General features: G+C 37.8%; 1 protein-coding gene across 3 annotated transcripts in view; it reads left to right on the forward strand.

The window, feature by feature from the left end:
- The window catches only part of Trip11 (thyroid hormone receptor interactor 11), a 77,774-nt gene that overhangs the window by 10,121 nt on the left and 45,409 nt on the right, over positions 1–22,244 (forward strand). For all 3 annotated transcript variants that reach the window (XM_048449465.3, XM_087911565.1, XM_048449463.3), the window contains exons 3-11: positions 2,497–2,607; positions 4,924–5,202; positions 7,155–7,214; positions 8,825–8,990; positions 9,464–9,826; positions 12,609–12,649; positions 13,504–13,590; positions 15,988–16,200; positions 16,954–19,983. In XM_048449465.3, the coding sequence (XP_048305422.3) occupies positions 2,497–2,607; positions 4,924–5,202; positions 7,155–7,214; positions 8,825–8,990; positions 9,464–9,826; positions 12,609–12,649; positions 13,504–13,590; positions 15,988–16,200; positions 16,954–19,983 (4,350 nt within the window). The remainder of the gene's footprint in view (positions 1–2,496; positions 2,608–4,923; positions 5,203–7,154; positions 7,215–8,824; positions 8,991–9,463; positions 9,827–12,608; positions 12,650–13,503; positions 13,591–15,987; positions 16,201–16,953; positions 19,984–22,244) is intronic.

A 22,244-nucleotide genomic window follows, 5' to 3' on the forward strand; every position in this document is an offset into this window, starting at 1 on the left:
TGAGACAGGGTCTTTCTTTGTATCCTTGGCCATTCTCAGACTTGTTATAGATTAGATGGGCCTTGAACTCACAGAGATATGCCTGTCTCTGCCTTCCAGTGCTGGAATTAAAGGTTTGCACTACCACTTCTGACTTTACCAGACATTTTAATAGTTTATAAATACTCCAGTTTTCGTGTGTGTGTGTGTGTGTGTGAGTATTTTGCTTACACATGTCTGTGTACCACATGGGTACAGTGCCTGTGGAGAAAAGAAGGTGGTATCAGATCCCTGGACCGGAGTTATAGATGGTTCTGAACTACCATGTTGGTGCTGGGAATCAAACCTGGATCATCTGAAAGGAAGAACCACCAATGCTTTTAAATGCTGAGCCATTTCCAGCCTCCCATTTTATGGCTTTGAAAGCATGGAGAGCTGGGTGTGATTGATGGTACATGCCTGTGATCCCAACTATACTCAGAACATTAAAGCAGAAGATCACTTTGGTTGGGATTCAGACCAGTCAGGATGAGACAGTAAAACCTTGTCTCAAAACAAACACAAAATAGGCAATGTTCTTTGGATTTATCTGGCTGCTTACTAACTCATGTATAAGCAGGAACCTAATTATCTTGTAATTATTGATTATAGAGTTCAACTGCCCTCTATTTAGACTTTTGATTGTTACTTCTTCCTTCCTTCTTCTCTTTTCTTTTGTGAATATTTATGTGCATGTGGAGGCCAGCAGTCAACTTCGGATGTGATTCTTGAGGAGCCACCCACTTTGTATTTTTGTTTGATTTTTTTTCCCAAAGTGTATATGGGCATTTAGTATGTATTTGTGTCTGAGCATCATTTGCATGCAGTGCCCAGGAAGGCTAGAAGAAGGTGTTAGATCCTCTGGAATTAGTGTTAGAGACAGTTGTGAGGATGTTGGGAATTGAACCCATATCCTCTGGAAGAACAATCAGTGCTATTAGCTGCCATCTCTCCAACACCAGACCTCTTGTTTTTGAGACACTGTCTCTCACTGGAACCTGAGCTTTACAGGTTAGGCTTGGCTGTCTGGACAGCAAGGTCCTGTTCTGCCTTCCCCTTACTGGGATCACATTACCACCACCCTCACCACCATGCCATGACAAGGACTTAGAGATAGTGTCTTATTGAGCCTTGGCTAGCCAGGGACTGTACTGTAGACCAGGCTGGTCTCCAGCTCACAAAGATCTGCCTGCCATTGTTCTTGAGTCCTGGGATTAAAGACATGCATTGTACCCAGCCACATAATATTATATTGCTTATTTTGTGGTGTATGTAGTTTTCTGAATATGTCTGTGTACCACATGTGTGCAGTGCCCTTGGAGGCCAGAAGAGGGCTCTATATCTCCCTCAAGCTGTTAGTTGTGAGTCTCCATATGGATGCTGGGAATTGAGGCTGAATCTTCTGGAAGAGCCATCTCCTCAGCCCCCACTTATTTTAAGAAACATTTATTATTTTTAATTTATGCATTTATGTGCGTGTTCGTGCCAGTGTCTGAGAAAGCCAGTGCTGTTAGCCTCTCCTGGAGCTAGGGTTACAGGTGGTTGGTTGTGAGTTGCCTGATATGGGTACTGGTGTTAGACTTAAGTTCAGGATCATAAAGAAAGAGACCACTACAATTAAAGTGTCCTTTTTATCTTGAGACATAGTCTTTCCATGTAGTCCCCACTGTCCTGGAATGTACTATGTAGACCAGACTGGTCCCAGACTTGCAGAGATCCACCTGCCTTTGCCTCACAAGTGCTGGCTTGAAAGGCCTGCACCACCGAGATTGCCCTCAACTGAAGTGACCTGAAGAAGCACAACTTTATTCTTGATCAAGAGGGTGTGCTCAGAAGAGTGAGCACATCTGGATAGGACGTGAACTTGGTTTTTATTCTAATAGCTGGTGACTGAGTCTCTTCTCTATGGCCTGGGGTCTGACCTTACAGTCTTTCAAGATTAGTCTCAAAGGAAATGAAAGAAAGTCACTTAACTCACAGCAGGGCCTTTGTGTAAAGCAAGGTTTTACTGGTTGTGTATGGCGTTAAAACATCTACATAAAAGTCTTTGAATTCCTTGTCATAAACATAAGTTTTATAGTGTTTGGTAGAAAGAAAAAAGGCCCTAATGTTTAATGTTCTTCGCACTGGGAACCAAATTTGGGTTCTGTACAACAGCACCATGTGCTCAGGACCAGATGATACTGAGCTGCCATAGCTGTCACTTTCTTCACCAACTGGTCACCTCCCTAGCCTTACCTCTGCTTCTCCTGTTTCTTTAAAACTGATAGATATTTTGGGGACTTTGCCAACTTTTGAGTTTGTTGAAGATAAAATAGGGCTAAAATTAGGATTTTAATTTAAAGGTGTATATTAAAGGCCAGAATTCAGTCTAAGATCTTTGATATTTTATGTCATTTTTGTGTAATTTTTTATGATGCATGCTTGTAATGATTGCTAACATGCTTGACTTGAAATCTTTTTTCTCTTTGCTTCTAGAATGAAAGACTTAAAAAGCTTTACACTGATCTAGAGGAAAAGCACGAAGCATCAGAACTGCAGATAAAGCAGCAGTCTGCGAGTTACCGTACTCAGCTGCAGCAGAAAGAGGCAAGAGCTCATCCTCATTCCTTCATTCTTACTGCATGACTGTTTTATAGTCATGAAAGTGTTAAAAATACCAAATTTAATAAAATTGGGGAAATTCCTATTTTATTTCATAAGCTCACTTTCGGGAAGAGTAAATTCTAGCTTCTAAAAAAGTCTTTTATGTAATTATTTGTTGCTTATAATTTCTGATATTTATGAAATATAATTTAATGTATGTTTTCTTAGGTTTTTAAAATTGTTTATTTAAATTGTTTTGCAGTGCTTATTAGTGAACCCAGGACCCTGCATATGCTAGATATTTTTTTAAGTTGACTTTAAAGTCAGTATGATTTTTGTTAATGACATTTTGTAAAAATACATTTTGACTGTACATGTTAATATTTTTTGTATTGGCATGTACTTGATTTTCCTCATAAAAATACATTAAATGTTTTTCAATTTAATTTTTTTACTAATATTTCTATTTTCTTTTAGTTTGATTAAAATGATTGTTTTAGCATTTTATTTTTTCTTTGAAGTCTTAATAATTGATAATATGTAGGATATTATATAATTTAACCAATGTTACCCTGATTTCTGTTGTAAATTTTTTTGTGTTTAATACATACATAGTTCTTATTTTATTATCCAGATCGTTTGGATACTCTTTAGTTTGTTAACTATTCATTTCTACCACAATCATCTCTGGGATTTGGAATTTGAACGAGGACTGGGACTGTAGCTCAGTAGTTGAGCAGAGTACTTGTCTTGCGTGGGTGACCCTGGGTTCAGTTCCCAGCACCACAAAACAAAACTAAAATACAACAAAAATTTAGATGAATTGGTTTCTAGTTCTTCTGGTGATATGTTAAAGTAGAATTAAAAAAATACACTTTTTTAAGATAAAAGTAAACAGAGCTAAAGTTCCTAATCTTATAGTTGATAATTTTATATTAAAATAAATTACTGCAAGAATAAAAAAGATACAAAAAGTAGAGATGCAAGTTCAAATTACGGTTATATGCCTATCTTTCTTTTCAGTCCTGAGGATTGAATCCAGCACCTTGCACGTGCTCAAGCATTTCTCAACTAAGCTATATTCTAGCTCTCTTCTTAAAATTATTTTTAAGAGAGGATCTCATATAGTCCAGTCTGTCCTCAAACTTGCTCTGAGCCTCCTCAGAGTGCAGTGTTGCAGTCTCCCAGAGTGTAGGGATTGCAACATGTGCTACTATGCCCCATTTTATTTACTGCTGGGGATCAATCCAAACTTGATGCTTACTAGGAAAAGCAACTCTACGAACTGAGCTACATCATTAACTTTTTTTGGGTGGTGGTGGAAGGTTTTTTGGTTTTTTTTTTTTGTGTGTGTGTGTGTGTGTTGCTTTAGTATTTTTCTCCTTCCTTCCTTCCTTCCTTCCTTCCTTCCTTCCTTCCTTCCTTCCTTCCTTCCTTCCTTCCTTTCTTTCTTTCTTTCATTTTTTGATATAGTCTTGTGAGGTAGCACTGTCTGCTCCAGTACTTACCCTGTGTAGCCCTGGGTGTACTCAGATTTGCAGCAGTACCTCCTGCCTCAGCCCCTGACTTCTGAGGTTATAGATATGTGCCACCACACTTAGCTTGCTATTGGCAGCCTTTAGCTAGAACTCGGCTTAAAAATTCAGGAGTTTTATACTGTTCTCTCTCTAAATAGGATCAGGTCTTCATTAGCTCTTCTTGGCTAGTTAAAGCGAGGGCCTCTTTTAATGCATTTTTTTTCTAAGATTCATGGGCTGATAATCGTAGTCTGACTGTGTTATCTTTTCTAGAAAGGTTGTTAATAAATCAAAGGATATTTTCAGTCCTGTTGTGCAGAATAGTGCAAAGTTACCCCTGTTTCATGGACCTTTTGGGCCTACATCGAGCCATTCTCTGGATTACCTAAATTACCTAAGGCTTTACTAGCAGGAGAGTTCCAAGGAAACTTTTGAATGTATAAATTGCACAGCTTTTGTTTTCCTTCATGTCTGATAATGATAAACAGAGCTCTGAGAAATTACCTGTATTTTGATGATAGCAAACTTAATGTTCCACTGAGAAATTCATTTCTTTAGTTAACATATGAGTGAAATTCTAATCTTCATACTATTTGAACATTATCCTAACTTTATGGGAATTATGTTTGTCTTTCAAATTTCAAGATTTCAAATAACAATCTTGTGGTTAGGGTATGGTGGAATATCTGGATTCACTTAATTGCTATTATTGGATCTTCATGCCTTTCCACACATGAATCTAGAAAAAGGCCAATAAGCAATGTTAAATATAAGTTCTCTAACGTGGATTGTAAATACATAGGAAGAAGTCAGCCACCTTAAAGCAAGACAGATTGCACTACAGGATGAATTACGCAGACTGCAGTCGGCTGCCCAGTCTGTACATTCAGGATCGGGCACGGTACCAGCAGCTTCTGCATCACCTTCATTCAGTTATGGCGTCAGTCCTCATGTGCCAGCTTTCCGTGAAGACGACATGGACTTTGGTGATATGATTTCATCACAACAAGAAATAAACAGATTATCAAATGAAGTTTCACGACTTGAATCTGAACTTGGACACTGGAAACATATTGCTCAGGTTGGTAAAATTTGGATGAATTTGTGAAACTATGAGTTCATAAAAATGTTTAGGCAGAGCATCTGGTACCAGAAATTCTCGACTACAAAAGTAGAAAAGGTATATTTGTTTTCTGTGCAGTATTCGGCTTTCTAAGGGATTTTGATCAAGTTACCTCTTTTTGTCTCAGTTTTCTTTTCTTTGTGATATGTGGATTTTTAAAAATTAAAGCAATAAAGTCACTTTTGAAAAAAAAAAGTTATAAACCAGACTCCAAACCTAAAAATAAAAGTGAAACATCATGCTAGAGTCTTTGGTGATGAAAGCACAGAGTTTAAGACATTGTTTTTGAAATTGCGTTAAGATTTTGTCTGAGGTTTTCTAAGTTTTAATGACATGTAAAATGAAATTTTGATTATTAGTATTAAAAATATGTTATTATATTGGGCTGGAGAAATGGCTCAGTGCTTACGAGCACTGATTGTTTTTCTTTCTAGAGGACCCAGGTTTGATTCCCAGCACCCACGTAGCAGTTCACAATGCAAAACAACCACACTAGTCAGCCATAGAGTCCAGACAGTGGTGGCACACACTTTAATCCCAGTAGCCACACTAGTCAGCCATAGAGGCTAGGCAGTGGTGGTGCACGCCTTTAATCCCAGCACTAAAGAGGAATATAGGACTGGATGAAGCAGCAACTCGCTCTCTTTCAGTTTGAAGATTTCACAAAGGTAAGACCTCGTTAGTGGTTGGCTGCTTTGCTTTTCTGATCTTCAGGTTGAACCCCAATATCTGTCTCTGGGTTTTTATTATTTGTGCTACAGCATAGTATGTACATAAATTGAAACACCACGGTATATCTCATAAGTATGCAGAATTACTAGATATCAATTAAAAAATTTAAAGATTATGAACAGTGCATAAAATTTAAAAATTTAATTGTGTGTGTGTAGATAGGGTGTATGTGTGTGTGTGTGTGTGTGTGCATGTGCATAGATATGTGCATGTGAGTGCAGATACCTATGAAGGCCAGAGACATCATATCACCTGGAGCTCAAGTTTACAGGCAGTTCTGGGTTGTCTGACATGGATGCTGGGAATTGGATGCAAATCCTGGAAGAACAGCATATATTCTTAACCATTAAGCCATCTCTCTAGCTCTGACAGTATATAACATTGAAAGGAATCTAAAGTTTTTTAGTCAAACAAAAATTATTCTGTATTAAGATAGAGACCTTATGGGTAAAGTCATTTTGTCTTTAGTTTATTTGAGACAGAATCTTATGTCACTCAGGCTGGTCTCAAACGTCTGTGTAGTCAAGGATGATCTTGAACTTCTGATCCTCCTGGATCTAAGGGCTAGCATTATAGGTTTTGTCTCAGGGACTCCTAAATCACTTTACTAACGAAACTACATCCACAGTCCTGTATAAAATCATATTTATTTATTTATTTATTGTTTTTTTGTTTTTCAAACAATACGTAGCTCTCGCTGTTCTGAAACTCACTATGTAGACCAGGTTGGCATTGAACTCACAAAAATCTGCCTGCCTCTTGCCTCCCAAGTTTTGGAATTAAAGGCATGCACCACTATGCCAGGCATAAAATCATTTTAATAAAACTTGTGCTGGCATTGATATTGGGTAACTTTTGATTATCTTAGGAAGCTATTCAGTTATCCTCATACTTATATTTTGGCTAGTTAATAAAATATTCTTTTTTCCATATTAGCTTTATTTTGTAAAACTATTATCTCAACTAGTTGAAAAGTTCTTGACTATGATGTCTTTTATTTACTATGTACTAATAGACTAAAGACTTTGTAAAGTATATGGCATTCTTTATCAGAATATGTCTGGGAAATGTTCTTGTTTTATAAAACAATAACCTTTTAATAAAGTTAGTTTGTGACTTTTTGTTTTACAGAAAAAAATCAGTGTAACTGTTTTGTAATTTTTTCTTTCTAAACTAAGGTGCAGGGAACACAAAGCTCTGATCAAATTGAAATCTGCAAGCTGCAAAATATTATTAAGGTAAATCAAACTGAAATTGCTAATGTGTCTTCTATGCATTTAACATCTATATATTAAAGATATAAGCCAAATTAGTAGAACTCTTATGACACTCAACTGTTTTGTTCTTTACAATAAAGAATGCCCAAGAACATTTGGTTTTAAATGTTTTCTCAGTAATCCTAAATCTGTGTTTTTCTGTTCCTCCTATTCCTAGGTTGATGACATTTTAAGGGTTTGAGCTTAAAGAATATTGGCTAAAATGCTAATATTCACTGTAAATAACTATTTTACATCAGTGATAGAATTTTGTTGGCCTTTGTCAGCTTTTCCTTTATGAGAAAAGTTTTGGTCACATATATTCGTCATGGCAGTGAATTGTTTTTAATTGTAGTCAGGGACAGAACCTTTAGTCTTGGCTTAGTGTTACATTGCAAGTATAGGTAGATCCCAGAACCAGAATCCTAGCTGCACCCACCATCAGCTATGCTGCTTGGCCATGTTACCTAACCTTCCCCATAGTCTGTTCATCAGTCAGAACACCCGTCTTTCAAGGTTGTTCAGAGATGTCAGTGTAAAGATCAGTGCTGGCACATGGATCTGTAGGATTCCAGAATTATTTTCTTGTCAGGAAGTAGCAGCTACTTATTTTTAGGATCCTTGGTGATACACAACAAGGACCTTTTTGACTTGGTAAAGCAAAAGGTTTACTAACTGGACCCAAAGTCATCTGTGTCAGGAGGGACAGAAGTGGGAGCAGCTCTGTGAACCTCTCAGAACATGATAGGCAGACTTGAAGATGCAGCTCTCATGGTGGTTCTCCAGATCAGGACCTGGAGAAGTCTGTCAGCTTGGGTGGAGGCACTGCTCTTGGCAGTTTCGGAGTTCAAGACTGACAAAGCATGATTGAGTAAGAGAACAGCAGCAGAAGGGAAATCCTGTATGGACTGAAGACCTTGAATCTGTTAGAGCAACGTTAGTCTCACAGATTAGACGACATGACTAAGCGATACATCTAGTACCCTAAACTTAGGCTGTGCTGGCAGCATGGACTGAGAACGTGACTAGCTGTGCTTGTCGTCAGGTTTGCAGTGACCCCACTGCTTTCACTATCCAAGATTAGTCAGAGAACTGGATGTGGCTATATGCACCTATAATCCCAGCGCTAGGGAGACTGTGGCAGGAGGTTATCACATGTTCAAGTCGAGCCTGAGCTATAGATTGAGTTCCTGACCAAGCAGGGCTGCATAACAAGAAAGACCTCACTCAACAGCAACAACAAAACAAAGCCAGGTTCTTAACTCTAGTATTGAGGAACGATGTTATTATCAAAAGAAGCTGTTCTCTGCCACTGGAATAAGGGAAAATATATCTTACCTATCTTTTGTTTCATTGTGTTATTGATGTTTCTCCATTAAAAATAAGACAACTTTTTTAAATCCTAAGAAGGCGTGAATCTGTCTGAGTTGTCCTAATTTGGGGACTGTGGTTGAATGCTTTTCAGCTTAAATATGTTCAAATAATTAATTTCAATAACACAGACTTTTAAACAGCAGTGAGATGAATCACTTTTTACTTGATTATTTATTGGTCATACAAGTGGTTAAATTCGTTCTTTTTTTTTTTTTAAGGAACTTAAACAGAATCGAAGTCAAGAAATTGATGACCATCAGCAAGAAATTTCAGTATTGCAGAATGTGCATCAACAGAAACTGACAGAGATAGCTCATCGGCATCGAGAGGAGCTAAGTGACTATGAGGAACGAATTGAAGAACTGGAAAAGCTATTACAGCAAGGTTATGAGTTTACTGACTTCACAGACTAGATGGCATTGTTAAATAACAAGCCTTAGATGATTCACAGATCAGAATATCAGAATACTGTTGTAAACTCAGACCAAGTTCCATGAACTAAGAAGTGACTCATTCTGCTCATTTCTAAGTCTGTGGTGATGCTCTCTTGGTCTATAGATATGGAAAGGCCTTCTGCACTTATGTAATGGGTTGCTTTACATTGTTTACTGATGACACTCCAGCAAAAAAAAAAAAAAATCATTTTGCTTTAAACTTAAATATATAGACTTTTTAGTAGTTGGTTCAAATGAAGTATTTGATTTTTTTATTTATTTAAAAATATAAGCTAATAATTTGACTTTTTAAGTTGTCCCTAGTTCTAAAGTCCGTTAAGTCTCTATATTGTATATAACAAGCAATTTACTTTTTGGAACTTGACATTTTATTCTTCTTGTTTTGTTTGTTTAATGTTTTAGGTGGCTCAGGAGTTACAGTAACTGATCACTCTAAAATGTATGATATGCAAAACACCATTCATAGTCTACAGATGGAAAAAGTAGAATCTACCAAAAAAATTGAAGAACTTGAGGATAAAATAAAAGAGATATATGAAAGATTATCTTCTGCAGAGCATGACCAAGAAGTCTGGAAGAGAGAACAGGAACGACTGGAAGAGGAAAAGCGACAGATGACTGAGCAGTGTGAACGCCTGAAGCTGGAATGCAGCAAATTGCAGCCTCTTGCTCTGGGGCAGAGGGACATTGTTACAGAGGAGGAGCGGACTCTCCCACAGAGTTCCTCAGTTGCAGAGGTCTTGAGATTGCAGCAAGCTTTGACTGGTATATGTTTGGAACTTACATTGGTGTTTCTTGGCACACTAGGTCTTTTTAAGACAAGCACTTTTAATTGCATATTCTATGGAAATGATGTGTATATGGAAATGACTTTGTCATTTGAGTAGAATTGTGGGGTTTGAATTCAGTATCAAATAGGAATTGTCTGCTAATAAGGGTTAAGGCTTAGCAGGTTGTCTCTCAGCCTCCCTTCCTTATTCTCTAGGTATTTATGTAGAACTCAGTGGTTTTGGAAGCCAGATAGATTTCTGAGAAATATTTATGGGTATTGGAGTTGTTGTTCATAGGTATTGGTCTGTTTCTTTAATGTAGACAGAACAGACCATTGTCTGTAACTTTGAGCCCAGACTCTCTGGTTAGGGAATGTAGCATTCCATTGTTAACCTTTGAAGTGATCTATATAGAAGCAAAGGCTTGAGTGATAATAGCCATGGATAAATAGTCTATTATTTTCCATGCTTCACTGATACTTAGAATTTTAAATACTAGTATAAAAAATTAGTATTGAGGAAATAGGTAAAACATCGGTATTCATAGTTAGGAGGAAAATAATGGGAGGGAACTCTTCAGCAGGAAATAAGCATTTTATTTTGCATTTGTCTTCTGTATAGACTCTATATGAAATCATTTATCCCTGCTCTGAAAATTTCCAGCTCTTGTGTGCTTGTTTACACCCATATTTCTCTCCTCCCTGCCACTCTATCATGATCTTCTGTCCAGAATGGTCATATAACATGAATTTTCAACCTAAAATTAAATTCAGAGTAAGATCATCTCTCCTCTCCCTTCCTCATATTCCTTCCCCAACCTTTGGGAAGCAGAATTCTAGAACTCAAACTTAACCAAGCCTTGTAGCTTTTATTTCCTTTATTGTTTTTATTTTTAATTTTTTTTCTGTATGAGTGATATTTCAGGATTGCATCTGAAAAATCAGGGTTTCTTGGGTGCATAAGCCCTGGGAGCTGCCATTTAGACAAAAGGAAGGCAGTTCAGTGGGGATCTGGACCCCCAAGTAGCTGTACTTGTTTATAAAATAAGAATATCATATTGAGGGAGCCACTTAAGTTTGTCTAACAATAGAGCCATTACTGTAGTCCTCACCACTTTTCCCATTTTTATAGCCATGGACTGCCTTCAATCAGTCATAATTGCTGATTGCCTAAGTTAACTATTACATAGCTCTTAATAGAGTAAGTAGAAAAATGGTTGAAGAACAAGAGAATTGGTCTGGAGAGGGCTCAGTTGTTCAGAGTGCTTGCTGCACAGTCATGAGGACTAGCATTGACACCATGTGTCAAGCTTAGCTTCTGTATGTACCTGTCACTTCAGCTCTGAGGGGGTGGAAATAGGAGAATTCTTGTACTAGGCTGGCCTAGAAAACATGAGTCCCAGGTTAAAGAAGAGACCCTGCTTCAAAGGACTACTTAGATAGATGGAGAGAGACAGAAGAGGAAACAACACCCTCTTTTGGCTTGTGAACCAGCACACAGATGAACTCACACATGTAAATCAAGCTTTAAAAAAGACGGTTGGGTAAGAGTATTAATCTTCCTTTTAGATCTGAAGTAGTCCTGTGTGTTACGTGAGTTTCTGTCTGCAGGCTTTCCTTTTGAACAGCATCTGGTCCAAAGTGTGTGTTAGAAAGTGTTGGCTTTTTATTCTTTGCTTTCCATTATTCTTCAGTTCATCTTTTATCCCTTCAATTCTGAAGCGAGAATAGATATTCAGAAGTGCAAAGCCAGTTAGGCCCCTACTTTCTAGTAGGACCTGGAAGATGAAATCTGAACTTACTTAGTTGGATGTCATATCTCTTCATCTGGTCCCTATCTGCTTCCTCAGTTTATTCTCATTGCCCAGCTTTGTAAGTTTTAGTCATAGTGGACTCTGTGCTTTCTTCAGTAATCTCTAGCAGTCTCTAGTTCTCTCTCCATTATATTTACTGTATTGTCTGGACAGCATGTTCCTGTTTTTCCATGGGCCAACTGTTAGCACATTGACTCAGTGAGGTCTCACCTCCCCCGAGGAGAAGGAGAACTGAGCTGCCACTTCCTGGGCCCTTTGCTCTCACCTGGTTTGGACTAGATATTGGCCACTTTTCCCTCACAGGGCTGTGCTTTCTATGTTACACTGTATTGTAATCATTGTTTGTTTCTATCACAATTCTGTTCTGAATTGTAAGCTCATAAAGAGCAAGAGCTGCATTTTTCTGTCTTTTGTCTAACACTGGCTTTGTCATAAATGCTCGGTTGTCCTAAAATGAGCATTAAATGAAGTGCTTTAGTTGATCTCATGATATTCTGTCTCTGGGTTCCTTTTCCAGAACCTTTTTCTCTATGAATCTGTATGTAGTACATTCATTTCTAAGTCACTTAAGATATGTGAGAGATAATTATACTGTTACAGTATAAATTTTTATTTTATTTTCAAATTTTTCTTTTAAGTAACAGTCTTAGACCTGATATGTTTCTAGATATTCAAACTAATGGATTATATTTTGAAGCACATTATTACTATTTTTATCAGAACAGTAACTTACATTGATAATTCTTACACTTTTCCAAAGCATTGGATTTTAACATGGTTTTAAGCTTTTATTTTTTATAGTTATGAGATGAAAAATGGCAGAAATGTTTTTTATTTCAAACTGTCAACCTACTTACTAGTGATAAATATGCTTTGTTTTAATGCACTGCACCTCTGAGTTTAATGTGAGAGGCAATTATTAAAATATTTTAAGTAATGTCAGGTTCATTTATTGTTTTTACAGATGCTGAAAATGAAATAATGAGACTAAGTAGTTTAAACCAGGTAACTTCTTGTTATGGGAGAAAGTTTTGGGCATTATTTTACTAAGAGAGTTTTGATTCATTGTTTTTGCTTATCTTTATTTTCTCATAAATTCATGTAAATTTCTCCCAGGAACTTTTAGTAATCTGTGCTTAATGATCTCTAACAAAGTTTTTTTTTTTGCATTATAAATTGATACGTTTGGTGTGTAATTGGTGACTTGACAGTATAGACAGGAACTGATCCTATATCAAAGTAAGGAATGCATTTTGATTTTTCTTAAAAAAAATCAAAGTTTTTTTGAGATAGAGTTTCTCTGTAGCTTTGGAGTCTGTTCTGGAACTTGCTCTGTAGACTAGGCTGTCTTCGAACTCACAGAGATCTGCCTGCCTCTGCCTCCTGAGTGCTGGGATTAAAGGTGTACGCCACTACCACCTGGCCAAAGTTTTTTTATTTTTATGTCTGTGTTCTTGTACATGTGTTTGTGTGTGTGTACCCATATGTATGGAGGTCAGAGAATAATTTTTTGGAGTCGGTTCTTTCCTTCCAACTTTACATGGGTTCCTGATTCCAAATTAAGATTGCCAGGTTTGCATAGCACGTGCCTTTACTTGCTGAGCCATTTTGCCGGCCCTTGTGTATTAATTACAAGTTACTTTTTGAAGACACTTTTATATCTTTTAAATATAATAAATACTCTATAAGAATGTCTAAAATGACTGAATAATTCTAAACTGTCCAACATTGGATTATTTTAATCTTTATATGTTACTAAAAATATTCTGAGTATAATTATACAAATATGTAGCTAGACTGCTTTCTTGTAAACCAAAAATTCTGTGTTATCTGAAAATACTACTTTAACATTTTTATAGGATAACAGTCTTGCTGAAGACAATCAGAAACTTCAAACATGTGTCCAAATTTTAGAAAGAGAGAAGTCATTATTGAGTCAAGAAAAGGTAGGTGCTGTTAAAATGGGGTATAATTAACATGGTGTGTGTCATAGGTCATGGTTAAGGATCAGTTTATATCAGTGGAATGCTTAACGATAGAGACCTCGCAGTAAGTCTGAGCTCATTGATAGCTTGCCCAGCCAGCTTGGAGTAGCTGGGCAAGGTTCAGAGTGTGAGAGGCTGACCAGAGTATAGTGTGTGCAAATAAACCAGTAGGCATTTAGGTCTGGCAGAAGAGATGTGATTCTGATGGGCCCTGACAGGAGCACCTACAGGTAGGGGAGATGTCTGACTGATGTTCCCCACAGTCCCTGGGGTGGTAGGTATAAATTTCTTATTGTTGAACATTGAAGACGGATAGCTTTGCTATTAGAATCTTTTTTTTTTATGTGTTAGTAGCAAAGATGGTATAGAGTGCTATGATACACTATTTAATATAGGAAGGAGCATTATGTTTGCCTCGTAAATACATACTGAAAAACTTCATGCCTCTGTTAAGTGGCCTCCTACCCAAAGACAGTCTGTGTTTCAAATTCCTAGAATATCACTATTCCTGGGTATGTCAATACATGTCTGGCTCAGCATACATATCCTTAAGAAATAGCAGCGTTAACATGCTATTCTATGTCCCCTAAAATTTTAATTTCAGCTTCTTTCTATATCAGTATATAGGTAGTGTTGTCAGAGAGGCATGATGGGTTTTGAGTTCTAGGTTGTAGTGTACAGCCCTGGACATGAGATGGTTGCTGCTGTTTTCCACAGAGTACCGGTAGTGACTCACATCACTGTTCTTGTTGCCATGTGTGTGCTGCTTCTGGTTCTGCTCCCACCGAATTCTCCTCTTTATCTAACTGGCCTAACTGCGCTTTTTAGTTGTAGGCCTCTCTTCCCAAACCCTGGAGGACCTCCCAACTTTTCTTATATTTTCAATTTTCTGGTCACCATTAGAAGTCTCTGTAACTCTTCACTGAATTGTATTTGTTTCCCACTTCATAATGCCAGATATGCTCCTCAGATCAGCCCGAAAAAGGTTATCTACGGTTCTCCTAAATGGTCAGATAACTTTAGAAAGATTTAAGGAAATAATGCTTTCTTTTTTTTCTTCTTTCTTCCTTTTTTACAATTTATTTATTTTTATTTTATGTGTACGAGTGTTTTGCCTGCATGAAGTATATGGACCACATGTATGCCTGGTGTTTGTTGAGGCCAAAAGAGATTATCAGATTCTTTGGAACTACAGTTACAGGCTGTTGTGAGCTGCATGTTGGGAACCAAACTTGAGTCTTTTATGAGAACAAGGGTTCTTAACTACTAAGCTGTCTGTTCACCTTTCACCTACTTTTTTTTTGCTGTTATTGTTGTTTTTTGAGATAGGGTCTCACTATGTATCCTAGACTGACCTGGCCTGTTATTCACTATATAGCCTTGGGCTGGCCTCAAATTTATAGCAGTCCCCTTGCTTCAGCCCCACAAGTGCTGGGATGGCAGTCATGAACCCCTACACTTGGCTCCATCTTTCAAGGACAATTTAGAATAAGTGTTTGGATTGAAAGGAAATGAGAAAGAGAGATGGTGGCGATATTCTCATACAGTTTTATAGGCCTCTTTTATATGGAACTATTAGGTTCTTTAAAGGAAATTGAGATTATTTATTTCAAAGTTGATCTCAGAAAAATTCAGTTTTAAAAAGCTTGGTGAAGAAGACTTTATGTACCTTATAACAAACATAATCATGAGAAAATAATGTTGAATATAGAGGACTATTTAACTCCTAGGTTTTTTAAGAAAATGTTATTACATATTAGATTATTAAAAACCTGTGTAGGTCTCTGTTTAGTAATGTTGGGTTTTTGAGAATGGAGCCTGGTGGTCTTGCTCAGAAGGTAAAGGAAACAGGTTCATTCTTCAATTAAGAGAAGGTTTTTATACTAATAGAATCATATAATAAGTAAGTTCCTTTAATGAAATAAAATGGACTTTTTATTTTCTAATTAGAGCTAATAGTCCGAATGAGTAATAATTTTTTTCATTTTTATTTACTTTGTCTGGGTGTGAGGGAGTAGATGGAAGAGAAGAGATTGGAGGCTTTTATTAAGCATGTGTTTGGTAGGTATAAGGATAAGGGTGGTATCCATGGGAATACAATAGAAAAGGCTCTCTGCCCTAGGAGTGGTCCTCTGCAGAAAGGTAGGACTAGAAGGTGAATGCAGAGTTGTAGAAATGCTCTGCTTGGAGCTGTATGTAAAACTGTATGTGACTGAAGGATATGACTTGTTGCAATGCAAAGGATTTAAAATAGATACCCCTCTTATTATAGGTTATTCATGCCTGTAAGGTTCACCTTTTGATGTCTCTTCTTGAATGATGGCTTGTCCTGCTTTCCCTGTCCTCTTGTCATTTAAGGAAGAACTTCAGATATCACTTTCCAAATTGAATAGTGAATATGAAGCCATTAAAAGTACAGCTACAAGGGACATAGATTTGTTTTCTCAAGTTCGTGACTTGAAACTTAACTTGGAGGTGAAGGAACAAGAACTGAATCAGAGTATTCATGAAAATGAAATACTCACAGCTGAGTTGGAAGAACTGGACAAGCAGAACCAAGAGGCTACTAAGGTAAAACTGCATTAAATATGGTGAGGCATGAGGAACACACTCTAGACAGTCATCTGGGTACTGAACTAACAGACAGGGATATACTTTGGTGGTTTCATATTTAGTTTGCTTATGATATAATCAGAGATGCGACTTTGTCTCTAAAGTACTAGTTAGTAAAGTATGTTTTAAATTTGTGGAACATATCTCGAAACATACTCACCTCACTGAGTTAGGATATGTGAACAAGCAAGCATGATTTTGCTTTGGTAAACTATGTACAGAGATAGTTAGCAACTTGTGGGCTACTGTTTGTTGATGCTTGCTTTGGTGTTTAAAAGTTAGAAACAGAACGTGTGATTAGTCTTTTCTGATTTTCAATTTTTACTCCTAAAATGATAAACTTTGGGTTTTTTGTTTGTTTTTTCTTTTTTCTTTTTTTTAGGTTTTTCAAGATGAGGTTTCTCTGTGTGACAGTCCTGGCTGCCCTGGAACTCACTTGGTAGACCAGGCTGGCCTCGAACTCATTGAGATCTGCCTACCTCTGCCTCCCAAGTGCTGGATTAGAAGCATGCACCACCACCACCCAGCCTAAAATGAAAAACTTTTGTAAATTATTTTGTGAGACATAGTGGAATAGAAAGTTATTTTTAAAGAAGGATTAGAAATACTCATTTTATTATTATATGATGTATAAAATTTTACAAAATTTTCTTTAGATACTGACCTAAGAAAATGTCACAAAGTTACTATGCAAATTAATTTTTCTTTCAGCATGTGATTTTGATAAAAGATCAGCTATCAAAACAGCAAAGCGAAGGAGATAGTGTCATCAAGAAACTAAAAGAAGATCTAGATGATGAAAAACAGAGAATCCATCAACTCGAGGATGATAAAATGAACATTACCAAAGAGTTAGACATGCAGAAAGAAAAGCTAACTGACAGTGAACGGGCCCTAAGTGATTTACAGTTAACCAAACAGAAGCTTGAAGATAAAGTAGAAGATTTAGTAGATCAACTAAGTAAATCAGAGAAAAATAATTTCAGCATCCAGAAGGAGAACCGTGAACTGAGGGAACACATCAGGCAGAACGAGGAGGAACTGTCCACAGTCAGAAGTGAGTTGACACGGTCTCAAACCCCAGGCTCTAACAGCAATTTGAAAGATGATTTACTTAAGGAAAGGGAAAATGAAGTTAGAAACTTAAAGCAGAATCTTTTAGAAATAGAAGAGCTGAATGAACATTTGAAGCAAGTTGCTTTTGATCTTAGAACAGAAAATGAAAAGTTGGTTGTAGCATGTGAGGATGTAAGAAATCAGTTGGAAGAATCTATTGCTGGCAACAACCAGATTTCTCTGGAAAAAACTGCCTTGCTGGAGACTCTGAAATGCGAAAAGGCGCAGCTGGAAGCAGAATTGTGTGGAGCTGAAAAGAGGCTGTTGGAGGAAGGGAACAAATATAAGCAAGCTATTGAGGAGCTGTCCAGCGCACGCAGCCTGAGTACCTCTGCCTTACAGCTAGAACATGAGCTCTTAGTTCGGCTCAGTCAGCAAAAAGACTCTGAAATAGCAGGGCTCAAAAAGAGTATTGAGCAAATGGATACTGATCATCAACAAATGAAGGAAACTTTGTTGTCCAGTTTAGAAGAGCAGAAACAATTAACACGACTTATAAACGAAAAAGAAATTTGTATTGTGAAACTTAAAGAAAAAAGTTCAGAACTGCAGGAGGAATTGGACAAATGTACTCAGGCCTTAAGAAACAATGAGGCTCTAAGGCAGACGGTAGAGGAAAAGGATAGAAGTCTTGGATCCATGAAGGAAGAGAACAACCACTTGCAAGAAGAACTGGAGCGGCTCAGGGAACAGCAGAGTCGGGCTATGCCCGTGCTTGAGCATAGAACCCTCGACAGCACCACAGAGCTAGAGTCTGAGCTGTCTAAGCTCCACGTCATCAAGGATCATTTGGAAGAAGAAATTAAACAGCAACAGAAAATGATTGAAGATCAAAACCAGAATAAAATGCAACTGCTCCAGTCTCTACAGGAGCAGAAGAAAGAAATGGATGAGTTAAGATACCAGCATGAACAAATGAGTATTACACACACCCAGCTCTTTTTAGAAAAAGATGAGGAAATTAAGAACTTGCAAAAAACAGTTGAACAAATAAAAGCCCAATTGCATGAAGAAAGACGGGACATTCCAACAGAGAATTCTGATATTTTTCAAGAAACAGAAGTTCAGAGTCTTAAGATAGAAAATGAAGGTGAAAAGCATGATTTATCCAAAGCTGAAATGGAAAGGTTAGTGAAGGGGATAAAAGATCGGGAGCTGGAGATTAAGCTTCTAAATGAAAAGAATCTGTCTTTAACTAAACAGATAGATCAGCTGTCCAAAGATGAAGTTGGCAAGCTCACAGAGATTATCCAGCAGAAAGACTTGGAAATACAAGGGCTTCATGCCAGGATTTCCTCAGTTTCCTATTCTCAGGATGTTGCGTACCTCCAGCAGCAGCTGCATGCCTACGCTATGGAAAGAGAGAAAGTAATGGTTGTCTTAAGTGAGAAGACAAGGGAAAATAGCCAGCTGAAAACAGAATATCACAAGATGATAGATATTATTAGTGCCAAAGAAGCAGCCCTTATTAAGTTGCAAGATGAGAATAAAAAAATGTCTGCTAGATTTGAAAGTAGTGGTCAAGATATGTTTAAAGAAACTATTCAGAATTTGTCACGGATTATTCGAGAAAAAGACATTGAAATAGATGCACTGAGTCAGAAGTGCCAGACCCTGCTGACAGTGTTGCAGACTTCTGGAACAGGTAACGAGGTTGGAGGAGTTAATAGTAACCAATTTGAGGAGCTCTTGCAGGAACGTGACAAACTAAAACAGCAAGTGAAGAAAATGGAAGAGTGGAAACAGCAGGTGATGACCACCGTCCAAAATATGCAGCATGAGTCAGCCCAGCTTCAGGAAGAGCTCCATCAACTTCAGGCCCAAGTTTTAGTTGATAGTGATAACAATTCTAAATTACAAGTAGACTACACGGGCCTAATTCAAAGTTACGAGCAGAATGAAACCAAATTGAAGAATTTTGGGCAGGAATTGGCACAAGTTCAGCAAAGCATAGGGCAGCTTTGTAACACCAAGGACCTTCTTTTAGGAAAACTTGATATTATGTCACCCCAGCTCTCTTCTGGCTCATCACTTACCACTCAGTCAGCAGAGCCCCTGAAGACAAGCCAGTCTGCTGGGCCACGTGAATCCTCTCAGTTGCTTCAACAAGAACTGGATGACCTGAGAAGATCACTACAGGAAAAAGATGCCATGATCAGAACACTCCAGGAAAACAACCAGAGACTGTCAGAGTCCGTGGCTGCTTCCTCAGAGGTAGGGAGAAGAGAACACAAACAAACCGATTCAGAAATCAAGCAGCTAAAGGAGAAACAGGAGGTTTTACAAAACTTACTTAAGGAAAAAGACCTCTTAATCAAAGCCAAAAGTGACCAATTGCATTCTTCAAATGAAAATTTCACTAACAAAGTGAATGAAAATGAGCTTCTGAGACAAGCAGTGACAAATTTGAAGGAGAGAATATTGATTTTAGAAATGGACATTTCTAAATTAAAGGGGGAAAATGAAAAAATAATCGAAACTTCCAGGGGGAAGGAAACGGAATACCAGGCGCTACAAGAGACCAACATGAAGTTTTCCGTGATGTTGCGAGAGAAAGAGTTTGAATGCCATTCGATGAGAGAGAAGGCACTTGCTTTTGAGCAGCTCTTGAAAGAAAAAGAACAGGTATGTTCTCAGTGGAGTATGCAGACAAATGTTGATGACCAAGGAGCCTTTTTAATGTGTTAGTTACTTTATTGCTACTGTTTCTGAGGAAGTCTGACCTTGCTCACTTAGGAATATTTATTTCAAGGTATTTTGGTTCATGTGCAGTTTCTTCACCCCCAAATTACAAGATATTTCCAAATGTTTTTAGTAGTAGATTAATTCCTCATAACCTCCTGAGTATAAAACAAAGATTTAGTAGCAAGTAACATTTTCCCTTAGAATAGAAGTGAGGCATCAGAACAGTTCCTCAGGGGATGGTTGGAATCAAACCCAGGACCTCATGCACTAGACAAGCATTCTTTTTTTGCTAGCCTTAACCTCAAAGAGATCCTCCTGCCTCTGCCTTCTGAGTGCTGGGATTAAAGGGCGTGCGCCACCACTGCCTGGCATGGCAAGCATTCTATTTAGAAGCTATTTCCTCAGCTGATCAGAGGGAAGTTTTGAAGTCACTTTGATCACATTTTAGGCATATTTCAGTAGCTTCTAGAAATGACCAAAATTTTAGAGATTCATGAATGAAAGAGAAGCACTAAGAGATATCTTTGACCATGAGCTATTGTAAGACTGCTTTTATAATGTATGTATATATTTGTGTATATATGAAAGAAACTGAAAAGCTGCAGAAACCCCACATTATCCATGTAACATGTGATAAACTATTATAAAAATATGCTAGGTGATCTATTCAGTTGACTTTATATAATATTTATTATTTGTTATGTGTGTGTGCTCCTGGCACAGTGGACATGTGGAAGGAAATCAGAGAGTATCTTTCGAGGGTCTCCACCCTCTGAGTTTCTTGGATCAAAATCAAGTCATTGGGCTTAGCCACTTTTCTCCACTGAGCCATCTTGCTGCTGGCCATGAATTCACTCTAATGGGTCAGTTCATGGTTTGAAGCATGTTTGGAGTAGTTCTATAGATAGAATAGGCTCTGTCAATACCTCGGTTCCTGCTCTGGGTATGTTTGGGTCATACTGGTTTGTTTATTCACTCTTAAAATGGAGAGTTCTATGAAAAGTGCCCGTAGCTTTAGATGTGTTCAGTGGCTTGCATGCTCACCCTAAGCTCCTTTAGTGAGCTTGTTTTAGTGGCTGCATTACATGTTTGGTGTGGTAAGAACTACTGAAGATTTGGTAAGTTTGGTAAGTACTGTAGTGTGTCTTTGGTGTTACAGTTTTGGTAACTGTGCGTTCTGTACTTTAGTAGTAGAAATTTGAAACGGGGATGATGATAGGCAGACCAGTGCAATATTCAACAACAGTTAATTTTTTCTTCTTCTTTTGGCAGTGCTGGGGATTGAACCTGGGCCTCATGCTTACTAGGGAGGCACTGTGCCACTGAGTTATATCCCCTGCCCAGCATCTGCTTCTTGAACATGTGTTGCTGCTAGGTACAGGCTTCAAAATGTCACATTCTCCTTTAAGAGTCCTGGATTATCTGATTTGAAAGGTACACTGTTTGACCAGGCATGGCAGTCCACATAATCCTAGCACTAGGGAGATGGAGGCAGGAGGATCAGGAATCAGCCTTGAGTACTGTATGAAGCTAGCCTAAGCCTTTCAGAGATCTCAGCTTTAATAGTACTGGCCTGTACCAGTCTAATTGGTTTAAAAGGCTTTGGAGCATGGACCTTCCCACTGTCTGACAATGGTGTAGTATGTTATGGTTCTAAGAGCATAACTGGGAGATGGAACAATAAGTATCTTATTACTGTATGTGCTTTTTAATGCAGTTTTTCCATCTGGTGCCATTTCCTTCTATTGTATTGACATCTATATATCTAAATTATGCAGATATTATTGAAGATCTGCCTTGTCTTAGTTAGGATTTCTATTGCTCTGAAGAGACACCATGACCATGGCAACTCTTACAAAGGAAAACATTTAATTGAGGTGGTGACTTACAGTTTCAGAGGTTTAGTCCTTTATCATCATGGCAGGGAGCAGGGCTGCTGGGAGTATGGTGGTGTGCAGGAAGACATGGTGCTGGAGAAATCTACATCTTGATCCAAAGGCAACAAGAAGTGAAACTGAGATTGGGTATGGATTGAGCATATATGAGACTTCAAGACTGCTTCCACAGTGATACACTTCCTCCTATAAGACCACACCTACTCCAACAAGGCCATCCCTCCTAATAGTTTCACTGCCTTTGGGGGCCATTTTCTTTTAAAACACCACATACCTTAAGTATTCTTTTACTTGGGTATATTTAGT

The sequence above is a fragment of the Myodes glareolus genome, chromosome 11, assembly GCF_982192425.1.
Source record: "Myodes glareolus chromosome 11, mMyoGla1.1, whole genome shotgun sequence".
NCBI classification, from domain to species: domain Eukaryota; kingdom Metazoa; phylum Chordata; class Mammalia; order Rodentia; family Cricetidae; genus Myodes; species Myodes glareolus.